The 17531-nt window shown below is 43.2% G+C and overlaps 1 protein-coding gene across 15 annotated transcripts in view; it reads left to right on the top strand.

Moving 5' to 3' along the window:
* The window catches only part of TCF7L2 (transcription factor 7 like 2), a 182585-nt gene that overhangs the window by 144211 nt on the left and 20843 nt on the right, over window positions 1-17531 (top strand). For 10 of the 15 annotated variants that reach the window (XM_062580763.1, XM_062580762.1, XM_062580758.1 and 7 more), the window contains 3 exons: window positions 10147-10279; window positions 12440-12542; window positions 15103-15189. In XM_062580763.1, the coding sequence (XP_062436747.1) occupies window positions 10147-10279; window positions 12440-12542; window positions 15103-15189 (323 nt within the window). Of the gene's footprint in view, window positions 1-418; window positions 542-10146; window positions 10280-12439; window positions 12543-15102; window positions 15190-17531 lie in introns of those variants that run through there. The other 5 variants (XM_062580760.1, XM_062580757.1, XM_062580772.1 and 2 more) reach the window with 2 other exon arrangements.

Raw genomic sequence — 17531 nt, 5'->3', positions numbered from 1 at the left:
AGGTAACTGCTTTTTAGCCCCTCCGAGCAGGCATACCTGCGTAGCGGGGGAAAAGTCTTTTCCCCTCTCCCTGAAAGGACCCTCTCCCTGAAAGGATGGTGAAGTGACACACTAGGAGAGAGAGCAGGCGCTTCTAAATTTTGATTAACTGCAGCAGACAATTTAGAAATAAGACACTTCTCACAGCCAACATGACAGTGGATTTTGAGCATTCAGAAAACACCAGGCCAAAAAATTGGAGACATCTTGATCTCTTAAGACAGCTTTTCCACTACTTTAAGTGAAGGGGGGGGGGAAGCGGGGAAAGAAAAAGAGCAAGAAAAGCTGCAAGGAAAATAATACAAAGCCAGCACAATTGGCATCTAGACAGCAAAGAAAAAAAGTTTTTGAGGTTAAGAGAAGGAAAGACAAAGCTGTTATGTACCCGAGGGATGCAATTTTAGTGGGAATGGAAGATTTCAGTGGTAAAGGAGGAGCGCTTGCCTCTGGGTTCTCGCTCTTCCAGCAGTTGGGCTGCTGGCATCTCAATTTGAATTGCTGGGTGAGTAGCACTTTCTGTGTGCGCGCTATCCGTCTTGACCATTGAACTTCTTATGTGACTTCTCCCTCTCCCCCCTCCCCACGCTCGCTCTTTCCTAGTGTGTGGAATCAAAAAAGAAAAAAAATCCAGCAGGCACGTCTCATCTCTAGCCGTGACCTTTGTTAGCGACGTTACTTTATTTATTTTATGGTAATCATCTTTTTTATTAGGGCGAAGTGTGACTTTTCGGTGACACTTTAATTTTATAATAGTCGCAAGAAGCTGCGAGGCGAGGTTTTGTCTACCCAGGACGGCGCAACACAGCAGAGTTGTCGCACTCCCCCTCTTTTTTCCTTCCTCTGCCTGATCCTTGCTTTTCGTTTTTGGAAAGGGGCGAAGAAATTCCCTGGTGCCGCCAGGGCGGGATGCGGGAGCGCTCGGGGTGGGGGGGACTCCGCAGGCTCCTGCGGCAGGTCTCAGGCTCCGATTTACAGATGCTGAACGATGGCTAAGAGCACGGGAGAAGCGTGCGCGCGTGCATTAGCTGAGTATTTTGTGCGCAGTAATACATTCGCACGGGGAACGTGACATCACTCTCATCTTGCTTTTCTTTTTCTCCTTTGGGGGCGGAGGGGGCCACTTCAAAGCTTTCTTCACTTCAGTGCGTTATTTCCCTAACTCTGAAGCCATGAAGGTGAACATGTTTTTTTAGCAGAAAAAGTTGTTTTGTAGCAGGGCACAATAGGTTGCAATTAAGGGGTTTCGGGAAATGATGCGGTTCACTTCTTGTCATAATTTTTTTTTTTTTTTTTACATTTTTGGAAATCAGTGAAAGTAGTGGGTACTAATTTTTAATTAGATGTTTTTGGTCCTGTGTTTGGTTGATTCTCAGTTAAATTTTCTGAATTCTTCAGAAAACTCAGCCTTAATGTGACAGATTAAAATTTTAGGGATACTATTTAAAATTGCTTTCATCCGGTGATAAAGGAATATGAAAAATAATACTGAATTATGATAAATATAAGAGAATGTGTGTCTTGATACAGTGTTTTTGTACTCATAATCAGAAGTCCAGAAGACTTTTTCTTCTCGTATACATGTGAGAGAAATACATATTACAGAAAGTAAACTGACCAGTCAACCAAATCTGTACGTTCCCTGTTATTATATACAAAAATGGAAATGTATTTGAGAATTACAGACATTATCTCATTTTAACAGGAGGTTTTGGAAGGGAGGGGGGCATTTTTTGCCTTTTTTTTTTTTAACCTCTGCCAAGCTTGCTTATATAGTTGCTCGATTGAAAAGGAGAAATTGCAAGACTTCAGAATCTGTGATACCTTTGCCTGTCTTAGTTGATCTATATGTCTTTTCTTGGATAAAACATGGAGGTGGTAAAATTCTGTAGAGATTTATAATGGTATTAGTCAATATCTAAAATGACAGTTATTTAGATCTTTCTTCTTTCACTGCATGTTGTACATGCAGGTTTTACATGTCATGTAATGGTGAAAATTTGAAATCATTAGTGATTGAAATCTTTTAAGCATTTTCCCCTTAGAGGAGTTCTTTTTATGGAGGTTTAGGGCAAAAGGCCTGATAGCTCTATATAAATGCATGGGTTTTTTTCTTTTAAAGTATTTGCAGGGCATTTAAATTTTGATGTGCATTCAGTGTCATGTTTTGTGGGAAACTTCGTATTGAATTAATTTAAAAATGATTGATTTGGACTTATTTAATTATATGACTCAATTGTATTGTGGCGATGCATAACGTTTGAGCATACAAATAATGACTGAACGAAAACATTTTTTAGAAGCCTTGTTATTTGTTAGGCTATTTAATATACATTTGACACATTGTATAACGATATTGAGCATAATTGCTATAATCTGTGAATACTGCATTTTTAAAAGCTGTACTGAAAATTTGGCTTCGTATTTTAAGGTATGATACACATATTCATTTTTTTAATAGTACTAATACTACTGAAATAACCAAATATAAGTGGATATAGCCACACGTGCTATTTTTTGTTTATTTTCTATGGTTTTCAGCAGCCTTATGTTCAAGTTCTTATTGTAAACAAAAGTCAACAGATAGCGTAACAAAATCAGTGCAGCTATTTCTCCTATAGGCAGTATATGCCTTCTAGTGCTGAAATACATGAATTCATGTGCAAGAAATAAAGCTCTTTATAATGTGACATTTTATGGAATGCTAGACAGTAGGTAAAATTGTGGTAATAGATATTCCTACAAAGCACATTAAAATAAGGTCTCTCAGAGGAAATATACAATAAATACAAGCTTTTTTGCTTATATTTACTTCGACCTTCTTCCCATCTTTTCTGAATTTTAGTAAATGCGTTATTTTTCCATATCTCTTCCCTCTCCACCCCCTTTGCGATAAGGATCGTTTCCTGAAGACCTGTTTCGGTTTCATCAGTCTCCCAACCTGGTATTTTTATATACAGGATACATTTTATGGCTTCTACTTAGGAAAGCAGTGTTTCTTTACTATAGCCCTATCTAAGCCTCTCTTTCTGCTTTTAACCTTGTTTTGCACAAATTAAGGCTTTCCTGCTATAAAGGAGATAATATTTACCTTGTAATTGTCTTACATATGTGAAGAAAGCACAAAATACTTGTCAGATTGGGGAAGAAACACTACATCTCCTTTTTATAATAGAATCAATGGCTCTGTGCAACGTAAAGCGTCCGAGCTCCTCGCCTTTCCTTCCCTATGGGCAAATACACCTGTTGAGCAAAGGCATGGTAGCGCGGAGGTGCAGCCCGAGACGTAGCTGGGTACGCGCAGGCCACAGCTTAGGGGCGCGGCGGCGGCGGCAGCTCCTGTGCCCAACCGCTGCAAGGAGCAAATGCAGCAGAATGCTTTCTCGTAATCAATAAAGCACTAAGAAAACGAGTGAGGCAAAAATAAACTGGCATGAACATAATTAAAAGCAATTTTGGAGGATCTCAAAATAAACCGCTGTGGCCGAACAGGCGCTTGCTCGGGTCTGACGCGACGTTGTGGTAACACCACGCAGTCCAAGAATGTAGCCCTCAACATGTACTTAAAAACAGAGTTTCAGTTTTTCACTTCTCCTAAAGGCAAGCAAAAAGTCAACATGCTGTAATAGTGAGATTACTGTACACAACAGCACTGAAAGTGAAGTGTGAGCACACTTGAATGTCTCGCTGCTAACATTTTTAATTCTGCATAAGAACCAAGAGGCAGTAATTAGATAGCAAAACCCCAGTTCCCTTCCTTTTACGCCAGAGGATTTGGCATATGCTAATTGTCACCAGATCGTTTCACGTAATTGCCTTTTGGCAAAATTAAGTGGAAATTTCCTGAACATCTTAAACGCTCTCTTCCCCACCCCCTTCCCTCAGTGCGGTCTCCTACATGAAGGATGCAGAAAAGTCCAACACGGGCACATAAGGCTTCGGTGTTCAGAGGGCACTTAAAAATAATAGTTAAAAAGAAAGCACTTGTTTTCTTAAATGAATTGCTTGAATTGCTGGGTGTTGCAAGGCAGGAGGCTGGTCGCGTTGCTTGTCCGAGCGCCCGCTTGCAGAGTGGGGCTTTGGAAAGCGGGCGCTGGAGGCTGGAGCAGGTAGGCTGTGCCCCGCGTGAAGGGCGCCCGGCGCCCGGGCAGCAGCCACGGAAGGAGCGGGAGGGCAGAAGTGCTGCTTTTGTGTAATTTTATTTTATTTTTTAGGGGAAGGGCTGTGGGGGGTTGGTTATTTTTTTTGTCTCGCTCCGGCTGGGGGTATTGTCCCAGCACACGGGTGTCAGTGCTCCTGTCATCGTTTGTGTGGAAGAAGAAAACGAGCCTTTTTTAGCAGGGAGAGCTCCGGTTATCAATGGTGGCCTTGTCTCCTGGCACAATAGGCAGTTAGCTTAGGGCAGGACCCTAGGCAGAAATCAGCTACATTAAACTGCGAAGGGGCTCAGGCCACTGTATCCGCTCTAATGGAGCAAGGGGAAGTAGGGTGGGGGGGGTGCTTAGTCAGGTGTGAAAACATCCTTTAAAAAATACACTGCAAGTCTGGTAGCTAAATGGGCCAGGGTGAAAGTGAATCTTTGTTCTCTCATGAAATGCTTCATCACTGGCATTGGATTTTTATGCTGGGCAAGGGGATGAAGACTGAGTTACAGATAGCTGCTGGGTTTGGTCGTTTTTAGCCTTTCAGTTAATCTGAATGTTTGAAGTTAAGCGTGTTAGTTTGCTACGTTCCTGTTGAAGTTCGGTGGCAAAGCCAGAGGTGCTGCTGATGTGCATGACCCTGCAGCGGCGCTGCGTGGCAGGCGCTCTGCTTTGCGGTGGGGGTGACCCTGGCTGGAGCTGGGAGGATAAAGTATGGCAATATTTTGGGATTTGTCTGTTCTTGCAATTTAGCTTTCCGGATCTCGGTGGGAGAAGGGGGAAGAGTGCATTGCTAGGTGGCACCAAGAAGATCAGCCTTTAGGAGGGAAAAAAATATCCCCTCTTCCTAGCATCTTTGGTGCTGCAGAGCAGCTCAGGAACATCTGTTAACATTTCACCGGCCACAGCCAGCATAACTGTAACAGCACCATCTGGAAAATGCACGGAGACAAGTTATACGCCTATTTTTAATGTAAATGGGTACTGAATGGTACCCATTGCTTAGCCCAGGGAGCAACTCCAGGAGGGCCTGCTAATTCAAGACCACTGTAGACCTTCTGCACCCACCCTGGAGGAGGGGAGAGGGCTGACAAACCCTCCTCTGTGCTGCTTTTGTTTTATTGTATTAGGCTCATAAAGGCACTTTCAGGCCCCATCTTTCTTGTGCAGAAAGGGAAAGCAATAGGGGAATAGGGAAGGGGAGGACATGGCAAAAAAGACAGGCGGAGCTCTAGCTCCATTTGTTTTCACTGTGCGTTGATTAATAGGTTTTAAGGTGAATGGCAAGCTTTCATTCCTCTTAGCTTGCCCGGAGGGGAGGCCGGGCGGGAGGCTCCGGGGGTCCGGGATACAAGTGCCTAATCCATCTTCCGCTTGCCACGTTGCACGCTGCGCGCGGCTCGGGGCTGGGGTCCGCGGCGGCCGCCGGCCGTCCCCGGCCCGCGAGCAGACCTCGCAGCTTTACGCGCGCTCGAGAGGTGGCCCGGGTCAGCGGCAGGAGCTCTGCTTGCAGATGTGAAAAGATCAGGTTTGCTCCTGGGAGAAGCCCCGGGGGTCTCTGCCCCGCTGCCGAGCCGCGGTTGGGCCTGCGGAGCGCCGCGTCGCGCGCCGAGGGGTCTGGCCGCTTAGAAGCTGCAAGGGCGGATGGTTTTGTCTCATTCTTAGCTCTGGTATTTTTTGCATACCTGCTTTCACTAATGCTGCATTAACCTGGCAAGGACAGGGGTTCCCTGGTTTCTGTATTTTTCTCTGACTTTGAGTGAACATCATGTTTGTGTTACCAAAGCCCAAACTATGAATTTGCAAACAGGAATGGCAGTAACAAACTCTTCCTATGTAAAGGCTAGTTTCTCTTTGTGTGTTCTACAATATGCTATTTTCATTTTATGCAAGTCTTAGGTTGCTTTCAGAGACTTAGGAATGATTGATTTATACAGCATGTATTAACTTCCTCAATAGATGGGGAGTATTCATCAGTGAGGTGTATTAAATTGGGCTGTAAATGCATGGAAGTATCTTTCATCCTGTTAATGAAATGTCCTTACCATGCAACAAAGCCTAATACACAGTGATTTATACACACAATCCCCTGCAGTTTTAATCCAAAGTTCAGTTTTTTTTTTTGTTGTTCTTGTTTTTTCCTAAGGGCACCCACCAGAACATAAGCTATATGCATCTCAGTATCCCTCTCAAATGTCTCATCAGCCCCAAATTTGGGGAGAGGGTTCATTCCAAAGTTCGTTATTTAAAATCATCTCTGTTTTAAGCACTCCCTGAACCATTTCAAATTCATGTATAGAGATTTAGTAGTTGAGTCCCTATGGCGACAATTTCCTCTGGTTTGCTTCAGGCAGAGGTTATCAAGAAAAGCAAACTTCTGTTGTTTTTTCTGCAATTCTTTATGGTGCCCTCTACCCCAGCATGCGAGACCCTAGCTTGCAGTGGAGAGAGGTGATTTATCAGCCAGTGACTTGGTACTTTGTAGATACTGTGATTCTCTACAGAAATCTCTGCTTGTTCTCTTCTTATTATCACATGCACTGATGCTAATCTGTGTATACCAGTACAGCTTCACTTTCCATGGATGACATAGCCATAAATGGAATTCTTAAAAGTTGCCAGAGAAATTCCTGCATCTCGGAATGGCTTCCAGCTTAAAACTGCCCTCAATAAAGTACTAGCAAGTGTATGTTGGAAAAGGGCCTTTTGCAGGGGGAAGGCTAAGGTCAGCTAATAGGTGTCTCCTCCTATTGATGGCTTCTGCAGTTTACCTTTCGCTGCCAGTGGATGGGGTTAGGACCACACTCAGGCAGAACTCCCGTTGACTTCAAAGGTAGATGCATATGCAAGATTAATCCTCTCTTTTCCGGCTAGCCCTTTCTGTTTCTCTTTTCCAAGGTAGCTTAGTTAGCTTCAGGAATGCTGCTTTTAAAGGCCAGCTTATTTAGCATATTATGCATAATTAGCTCAACTTCCAAACTGCATGTGCTATTGCGAACTAGGTCCCCTTTTCTCAGTGTGTAATAAAGAGTAAAAAATAGAATACAAACAGAGCCAGAGGACAGTCATACTGATACAGATGGATATGCAGAGGCGCTGGCTTGAACTCCTCTGATTTGAAGAGGGTATTCTCAAGTGTGCAAGAGGTAGTTTCCCCCCCTCCTCTCCTACCCAAGTATGATCAGAGCAGGAAAAAAAAATTATATATGAATTGTCTGTTTGGCTTAAGGTTGGTCACTCAAATAAAAATCCCTTACCTAGGGAAACGTTTGCAGACGAAGGTTCAGACACTTGGTTTGTGATTTCTGTGTGTCTTTTTCTTTTTTCTTTTCCACAAAAGATGTTAAGTAAAATGCATAACAATCTAGCACTTGCACCATTTTACCAAGGTTTTGCAGAGAGTCTTGGTATATCAAAGAAGTGGAAGGTGGACTCCCACAACTTACGTGTGACTCCCTATGGTATATCTGTCTTTGGCGATACAGACACCTAAGTCCAGCTTTCTTCTCCAGTGTTGTTTCCTGTTTATTGGCTTAACTCTGACCATAAAAAAAAAAAAAAAAAAAAAAAAAAAAGTGACAGAATAACTTAAACCAACCAGTTCCCCCAATTTCTATGAGAATAAACTCTCCATGGAAGACAGACACTAGTGCTGTTAGGCTGTCAGGATCTGCATGAGAGTTTTTTGCAATAACATGAAAACAATTGGGAGAGCAGAGAGCTCCAGCAGCTACCAGCCGCGCTCGGTGGCACTCCGTAGCAGGAGATCACAGAATTCTTAGCCAACAAAAATCACACTTACTGGGAGCTATTTTTTCTGGGGGGGGGGGGGGGGTGTGGAGGGAGGAACCAGAGTTTCAACTACTCATTTGGCACATAATGTTGTTTGGTGCTGAATAGCAGCCTAGTAGTTTGGATGGTGTGTAATATTACTTGTTATGAGATACCCTTGCAAACCTTTCAGTACTTACGGACTGCTCAGGTGGTTGACTTGGAAGAAAATAGATTTTGGTCTGACCATTTCTTTTGGCACTTTGAACTAAGAGGCTGATTCTCCGTAGCTCCTCTGATGTAAGACCACGATGGTTCTTTGTGGCCAAGGCTTGTCCTTGGTTGTGTGACTGACGGAAGGTACGACCTACAGCGCAGGCGGCACAGCGTGCTGCTGTAGGTCACAGCCTTGGCTCTCGCAGCCGTGCTCTGTTGGTGGCTGCTTGACGTGGGACTCTCCTCTGCCCCATGCTTGTTATTAGGGACGGGCCTTCTGTAGTAGGGTAAAAAAAAAAAAGGAAAAAAGAAAGAAACAAGGTAGAAGTTGTGGGAAGCATAAGCACTGCCATTTCCTTTTCTTCTTCGATGGCGTACTTTTTTTCAAATTGTCAGACGGGTGAAGCAGGTCGACGTTAGCGTGGCAGCAGACGGCTCGCGCCGGGGACGGAGAGCCGCGGGTGGCCGGGGCTGGCCGTGGGGAGCCTGCCCGCGCGGGGAGCGCGCCGTGGGGACTGAGGCTGTGCTAGGTCTCGACCACGGAGCGCGGGGCGCACGGTTCGCCTTGTGTCGGGGAAGGCTGGCGTTTCTTTCCTCTCTCTCCCCCTGCTCTCCCTCTTCCTCCCCCCAATAGAGAAACTCACTCTCAAAGAGTAACTGAAGTATTTTTGAAAGGCTTTTAAGAGAAGCTCCGAGCGCTGAGACGCGGCTCAGATGGCAGCGCCGGGAGGGGGCTGCTTGGGGGGCGGTGGGAGCGAGCCGTGCCGCGACCGCTCGAGTCGTCTGCGGCAGCGAGGGCTGGCAGGGGCGCACCGACGCACCCCGAGCGGCGGCGGCGCTGGCGGGTGCCGCTGCGGTGCCGCTGCTTTATTTTAATGTGATTCCTTTTGCTTGATGTTAATGCAAGTTGTTCCTTACTTAAAGTAATAAAAGGAAATGAAGACACATTCTGAAATGAAACCTGACTCTAATCCATTCATCATCTAATACCAGCCTCTTTATCTTTGCTGGTACCTAATCTGGTTAAATGTCCCTGTTGTAGGATTTTAGTGAAAATCCTCTATGGGGAATAGGGTTTTTTGCAATTGGATTACTCGCAGTAAATGGTCCAGCAGTTCGCTTGTTTCAGCTTAATTTTTCCTTTGTGCTCTTGTAAGGGTAAGTTACAGCTCAGCCTGCCTTTTCCTTTCATTCATTCATTCCTCCGTTCCTTTTTTATTGTTGTTAGGAAAAAGATTGTTTTTCCCCCAAAGCTGGGAGTGTGACGAGCAAAATCTCGTGATATCTGCGTGATTATTCTTCCCACAAGAGTTTAATTTCAATGGCTTTATGTGTGCTTTTGACATTATTTTTACAGCTGAATATTTTAGTAGCCTAATTCAGCAGTATCCAGTTTCCATTTATTAGTGCTCTCTGATGAATTGATAATTAATCAGCTCTCCTAAAATATATATATATATAAAATATGCAGGTGATCGCTTGTCAGCTTAATGCTCGCTGATGAAGGGAATACTCTAGCACTACAAAGGCTTTTTATCTGGAGTAGTCGCAATGAACAGTAAAATGCAGAACTGAAAGTGGGGACAGGAAAGGGAAAGGAAAAGACCTACAGGTCAGTGAGCATTTGGGCCTCTTGCTGATTAAATGGGGGACTCCGTCAGGCTCTCGCGAAGAAGTTTACCTGCATCTTGGGGGCGAAGCACAAGATTCTGAAATAAAAAGGAAAATTTTAAATTACTACTGCTCTGTACAGGAGCACAAGAGGTCAAAAAGATTAAAGAAACTCGTGTGCAGGAAAAGTGTGAGAATAGGTTTCATGTGAGGTGGAGAGGGAACTGCAAGGGAATGCCAAGAATGGATCTGGAAATGTTCGAGGATCGTGTTGAAATCCGGATACGCCGTTTTCTGTTTGTTGTACCTCATGCTACAAGGGGGAGTCTGCAGCTCTCCTAACACCATCAATCTTTTTTTCTCTCGACAGTCTAACAAAGTGCCAGTTGTGCAGCACCCACACCATGTACACCCTCTTACACCGCTTATCACATACAGCAATGAGCACTTCACACCAGGAAACCCTCCTCCACACTTACCAGCCGACGTAGATCCAAAAACAGGTAGGTGGGAACTCGTTTTATGTTTTGGGGTTAGGCAGGTGAATCTTTTCATTTTGTATATTACAGGGAAGTGATGTGGTGGGGAAGGATTTCCCGTGCCAGAGCAAAGGGGCATGTAAAATGCACATGCAAAACTCTGGACAAAATAGTTTCTCTTTAAGCCAATTAGGCTTCAGAAGGAAACCTACTGGGTGAATTTTCATAAAGCTTCTATGTAGTGACACCAGAATTGCATGCATGGGGTCGTTTGGAGATATGTTTCTTTGCAAGCGTGCTACTCCATCCAGTAGTTGGATCTACTAACTGCTTGGTTTGCATGCACGACCCAGAGAGTTAAACATGTACATTCTGTGATCTGCACTTAAAAAATTGCAGCTGGAATTTTAAAGGTGGTGGGTCATGACCAGTTTCAAAATGAAGCTCTTTTAATTCCCCAAATCCCATTGTTTCTGTGTCAGGAGTTCAGCCTCTTTTCTCCTATAATGTTGAATTTTCATCTACCCTAACTACTTAACTCCAGTTATATACTTGCAACTCTTTTCCCCAGTGTAAGTCTACCCAACTCTCCGTTCAGCCTGAAGGGCAGTCTTCTTGAATATAGAGCAATGTATAAAACCCCGACTAGATTTATTGGTGTTACGGAATAGAATTTACATGTTATTCTAACTTTTTAAGAGTCCCTGTTTAACCTGAGGGCCCAGAAAAGTCAAACAGTGTCAATCTTCCTTCTTCAGGCTGCACTGAGTTCTTAGTGACAGTGTTTTTGTTTTTGTTAATCCAAATCCCAGCTAGTTAATTAGAAAGTACATCTGAAACTGAATTCATGTCAAGAGTTTGTCAAAAGAATAGCTCTATGCTGTCCCTAAAGTATGCAGATAATTTATCTAAGCTCCAACCCTTGAATGAGGCAGTACACGAGCTGTTTTTCACTCCATACGCTTCAGTTGGGGCCCCTTTTAATTGTACTTAATGCTAACTTCACATGGCTTAAAAGGAGTCCATCTAGCCATCCCTGGGTATTGCGAGTGAATGGCACAGTCAAGCCCTCATTTAAATAATGGTAGTACAGGGAATAGCTTTTAAATGGTTATCGTAAAACATATGATTAACGTCTGTAGACTGTTTACTTTTCTTCTGTGAACATTCTTTCAAGTGTGCAAATAACTCACTGTATGGTTAAAGCCTAGTTAATCTGTTTGGTTTTTGTAATGGAGAAAAAGCAATGTCTGCATGAAAATGTCACACAAGGAGATTTAATTTAGCGATTAAAAGCTTCCTGAGTGACTTAAAAAAAATAGGTTTTAGCCATGAATACAGTGCCCCTTCCTTTTAATGCTGTTTTAATTTTGCTTCTGTTATGTTATTGTGCTCTGGCTTGGTACTTTAAAGACCCAGTCCTCTAACCTTTACTCAACTGAGTAATTCCTACTTACTCTGAAGGTAAGGAACGTAAAGTTTAGGCCTGATGCCTGGCATTGAACTCTGCTCTCTGGATAGGAGCTGCACCATTTCAGCAAAGGCAAATGAGCTCGCTCTCCTCCTGCCACGCACCCTCATCCTCAGCCCCCCAGTTTTACCCACCATTCCGCAGACTGTCCCCTCCACTCCGTGGTTTTGGGAAAGGATGCAAAACCGAATAATATCTTTCATGCATCTCAAAAGTGGAAATTGTTTGCAATTATGACTGAGTAGCTCATTTTGGAGGTTCCTTTAGAATAATGCAATGCTACTGAGCACACAGTCAAAGTAATAGTTAGGGCCTGGGTTGTTTGGTGACTCTTGAGAACAAAATAACCGTGGACTGGATAGAGAGGCCATCTTCCTGTTGAGTGTTTAAGACAGCACCTGGCACGGGGTCACACCCAACCTGTAGCTGAGTCTACTAAATTCTTAACCTAAATAATGAAATAATTATTTCTGATTGAAGAGATGACCGAGCAAAGGATACATCAGTTTTTCTGGTTGAATCTCATTTAACAAGACACCAACAGGCTCTCTTTATAGATGTGACTGAGAAACATCTTTGAAAACTCAAAGCAGTGCCATGAGCATTGTAATAAAAAAGAATGGTTACCAATATAGAAACATATGTGAGTTTTACTTATATTTCTGTATTTTCATGATTCAATACTAAAACCACTTTATTTTCCTCTTCCTTAGGAATTCCCAGGCCTCCACATCCTCCAGATATATCTCCTTATTATCCGTTATCACCGGGCACTGTAGGACAAATCCCCCATCCGCTAGGATGGTTAGTACCACAGTAAGGAGTTCCATTTTTTTAATTTCCATTTTGTTTTTTATGTGTAAAATTTATGTTAAAAGTTTGTGTGTATGGGTGTGCACGCGTGTGTGTATTGAGATAAGTCTGTTTGCCAGCTGCCACTTTATTGAGTGGTTATCAATTTACCCACCTCATAAAGATTAATTAAAACTTATACCAGGTCATATGGTCTTAAACAAACATGGGCAGTTGGGCACAGCTTTGCAGGTTGTTTCAATTAGCTGATGGCTTGTTAAGCATGAATTTTTAAACCCTCCTGCAGAAATGTCTTTTTCTTATGAATGCCCTTATGCTGAGCCATGTTTTTTTTTTTTTTGTTTGTTTTTTGTTTTTTTTTAATATGCCCTGGAATTTGGTTTTCTGGGTGCTCGTGGTGGTTTTAATGGATGTCCTTTTAAATTATTTTTAACAGGACCATCCTCATTATAAATGTGCAGTTTTAAATTTCATTAGCTTTCCCTGTCAAAGCCCTGTTCATTTTTCTTATGTTGACTAGCAAAAAGCATTCTTGGTCAAAGTATTATTGGACAGTTAGTATCTGAGGAACGGAGTTTTCTTGCGGATAAGAAAGAGGAATAAGTTTACTTACAAATCAAGTAAGAAAAAAGCCAGAGAAAGTAGCAGGGTGTTGGTTGGTTGGTTGGTTTTTCACTTACAAAGCCTTGTTGGGGATGAGATTTCCTCCAATAACTGAGTCCCTATTTTCTTTTTTTCTCCATGATGCCATCTCTGCAATGGATTTATAATGAATTTTCATGCTGCTTAGGCCTTTCATGCAGCGTATTTTATTTAAATACTTTATAAAATGCATTTGTGTTGCTGAATACAGTGGTTCTCTGCATTGTAAATCAACGTTATTATCATATTTTTCTCACATAACAGGCATTTAGGCCTCATCAATACTGGGAGATTGTGTTTCCTTAGGAATGAAATGCCTTGAGCTAGAAGGATTTTGTTTCTTTTTGAGGTTATTTTCCCAGCTGTGCTGAAATACCTCTCTGCTGGTTTGCCCTCCTTAAAGAAATGGGATTTACACTGCGAAGGAGAGGGAGTAGGAGCCGGGGGTGCACACGAGCACACAGACCTCGGGCAGGGAGTCAGGTTGGCGTAAGAGGCTTTTGGGCTTCTTCCAGGCACAGCAGCCCTGGGTCCTAGCAAGGTGTGTCGGTGCAGGTGCTGGAGACCAACATCTCAGACCGCTTCCTCAGCAGCCCTCCTTGGTTGCCCAGCACCAGCTGTCCTTCATCGCAGGGTGGCCGCGCACCTTGCTCAGGGGCTTTCTCACGCGGGCTGGCGAGCTTTCATCAGCCAGAAAGTGCTTAGCTCAATTTTGCATAGTAAATGCCTCAGTATGTAAAACAAATACAGCGAGGTAATGCCAGAAGTCAGGAGCATTAATCAAGTTAGGATGTAGGGAAGAAATTCCTTGTTGTCCCTGATGGGCTTCTAATTGTATGTAGGTGTCTTAGGGCCTTATATGCCTTAAAATGACATGAGTTTGTCCTCGACCTTGTTTCGTGTCTGCCAGACCCAAGCCAGTGTTGCCACATGTGGCCAGTTTCAGCATCCAAGTGACAACAGCCACCTTTGTCACAGGAGTCTGTCACCACCCTGAGTTATCATAAGCCAACACCAGTGGCATATTTACTTACTCCCTGTGTTATTTGTCGTGGGATGATAACTTCATATTCACTTTTGCTCTTAGAGTAGCATGGCCAAACTCACAGAAGCAACCAAAAGTTTTTATTTCCCCTCTCGTTGCCACTCATGATCACAATCAACTTCTCAGCCCATCTATCCTCAGTTGGCCTGGATATCTCTAGCATGGTATCCCTCCAAAGAAAGGATCCTACTCATTCAAATGATGTATTTGAAGGACAGATAAAAAGAACTAGCCAGCACAGACAAACCTCAATCAGAAAAAGTTGTGTGTCTTTCATGAGGATGCTGTTTTGCATGTTGCTGTATTTTTTAATTATTGTAATGAGGTGTGATTGTCTATTGGTTACCCACAATACTTCTTGGGGACTCTCCCCCGGTAACTCTTGTCAACACTTGTTAATCTGACAAAAGGCTACAAATTAAGCTCTGTTAATTTAATGTTTTCTCACCGAGATCTAAATACCGAAAGAGGCCCAAAGCGCAACTGAAGTCCTTTGATTCACTGTACTTTATTTTGGTATAAATTTACATTCATTATTGTTTTCCTTTGGATGTGTAGCCCTCAATTAGTGTGATGGCTCCATTAAAGCAAGCGAGACTTCGCCTTTAATTATTACAACAAAACACCTAGTTTCAGCTTGGGGAGAGGGTCTCTATTGACATAAGCAGAGGTTATAAAATTTAATTAGCCATTCCTATCAGATTTATGGCATTCAAATTGTTCTGTGTTTCTTTCCTTTGATCCTTGCTGTACAATCCCCAAGATTTTTGTTCTGATCAAATGAGAATAAAGCTTACTGTGCAGAGAGAAGTTTTTTGTTGTTTTTTCCAACCCTTTTTTCTTTCTCTCATTCTCTTCTTCCCTTCTTTTTGCCAGGCAAGGTCAGCCGGTGTACCCGATCACGACGGGGGGTTTCCGCCACCCTTACCCAACAGCCCTGACTGTCAATGCTTCCATGTCAAGGTGAGTTCAAAGGACCGCGGTCCTGAGTTAAGAACAAGTGTAACTCCTCCTGGCATCCCCCCTAGAGGAGGGTATCCCTCTGGGGAAATGCCTTTCTGGAAGCACTGTAGTGAAGCAATCGTTCTCAGTTTTTGGAAGGGTGGAGGATGAGCAGTACCTGTTTGATGAGGAGAGGGTGCCTTAGTGCTGTCATGGCCCTTTAGGAATTTGTTTTCAAGAGAGAGGTGGAGGAAGAGGGAAGTCGTTTCTAAAAGTCAGCTAAATGAAACGGCCAGAAGAATATGGTATTGAAAAAGCAAGGAGGAGAAGTCATGACACCTTTTGCTTTCCCAGTGGCTGTCACCCAGAGCAGTGCTCTAGTTGAGAAAGGGGAGCCTTGGAAGAGCTAGGGGAGGCTGCTATCCGAGCAGAGCTGGGAGGAAGGTTATTGTGCTATGTTTTCCCCTACGAAAGCTCCAAACTCTGATAGCCAACATAAAAGGACCTGTCTGACCCTCTAAAGCTTTAGAAGTATATATTTCTCCCCCTCCCTACCTCCAATTAATTCCATCTAATTTTCATGGGGCTGCTAGTTTTATTTACAAACTGGTTGGCAGCACTATGTTTAAGTAATCACTAATTGCTCCTAATGATAGTTTTATTTTCTGTTCATCTGATTTTCAGTCTGGTTAATTAAATCGGTGGAGGTTTAGACTTTCCTGATGGGCTGAAACAGCTAATCCATTTTGATGATGGCATATAATTAAATTAGCATGCATTACATAGCAAGGTTCCACGTCTTTTGCCCACTCTGTCCCTTCCTTTCCATTTCTGTAGTTTAATATGTGGAGGTTGGTGTATAGAAGATTTAAGGAGACAAAGATTTAAATGAAAAAAAAGGCACACACCACCTTGAGCAATGGAAACAAACAGCCAGAACTCATGAGGGAATGAGCAGGGAAACACTCTGTTATGTGCTTTAGATCAATAGAAGTAAAGGTAAAAATTAGAATCTGCCCTTGTTGCTCCAGCAGCTAAAGAGAAACAACTGGAAAATCAACTTATAAAAAAAATTAATAGACCCAGCACAGAGGGGAAAAAAAATCCTGGGCTGGGGAGAGAGCTGCAAATTCAAACAACGATTCCCTCCCTCTGTTTAATCTTTTTAAATTTCTACAAAAGATTCGCAGGCATAGTGTGAGGCAAAGTAGAGCTTGATTTTAGTTTAATTATTATTAGAGAGGCTAGTCGTTTGGGGGAGGGGAAGATGTGGGAGGGGGGAGGCTATATTCCCAAGATAGGCTTTATGAAAGGTATCTAGTTAAAAAGAGTACACAGCAAATTAAATACATTATTGTGGTAATGGGACGACAGAAGTAGAGGTCTATTATACTTATGGCAGTTATAGGAAATGTAGGCTCCTTGCCCTGTTCTAGCACATCCTTTGATATTCATTCCATTCAGCAGCAGGGCCAGGACTTCTCAGAATTAAGTGATGGGTCATTATACTTTAAACACCATGGAGAAGCCTAGATTGGCAATTAAACAGCACTTGCTGACACTCGCTTGTGCCACCCTGTGACCCCCTTTAGATTGAGTTGTTGGAGCTTGGGGCCCTCAGCCTGCTAAATTGGTAGCAGGCACTTCTCCTGACGAGGGCTGGCTCTGAAATCTGCCGGCTTCAAAGGGAGCAAGATCATGTATAAACCATAATGTGGGTGCACCGTGGCTCAAAAAATAAGGCAGGAATAGATGAAATGTTACAAGTGCAAGGGGAAAATGAGAGAATAATGACAAATCTAATGCAACTCAAAGCAGAATTGTTGCACAGAAAAATGCATCCCACTGCTTGTGCATAAAATCAAGGCAGGCAGATGACATCCAGTTAACAGAAACATGTCAACAGTGAAGCAAAGTGAGAGTGAGTAAGAGAGAAGCCCCTGAGACAGCCAGGAACAAAAAATTAGTTGTCCTTAACAAGTTAAGACTCATCATTATATTCTGGCTTGGAGCCATAAAAGGAGACGGTGGTGTATAATGAGCTGCTTAGAATTTTTAGGGTGTTTATTGCAATTCATGGAATACTTGTCTAGAGAAAAAAATAAGGGGGGGATGTCTCAGGCGAAGGTGAAGGGTGCGTGTACATGCATGCCGCCTTTCTTTTTGTGTCTGCTGTGTGCCCGTATGCACGCACACTCTGACACGCACACAGGCTGATGAACAGATTTAAGATGTTTATCTTTTGTTTCAGCCCGTAAACTTCTCCCCTCATTTCCCACACGTGAGAGCACCCGTGGGCAGGCCACGCTGTGATGCGTGGCTCGGCCCGTGTTTTCACATGCCCGTTGTATCAGCTGGAGCAC

Source organism: Rhea pennata, chromosome 7 (genome assembly GCF_028389875.1).
Source record: "Rhea pennata isolate bPtePen1 chromosome 7, bPtePen1.pri, whole genome shotgun sequence".
Classification (NCBI taxonomy): Eukaryota; Metazoa; Chordata; class Aves; order Rheiformes; family Rheidae; genus Rhea; species Rhea pennata.
Note: the sequence above shows the minus strand (reverse complement) of the source record. Positions and strands in the feature narration are given on the sequence as shown.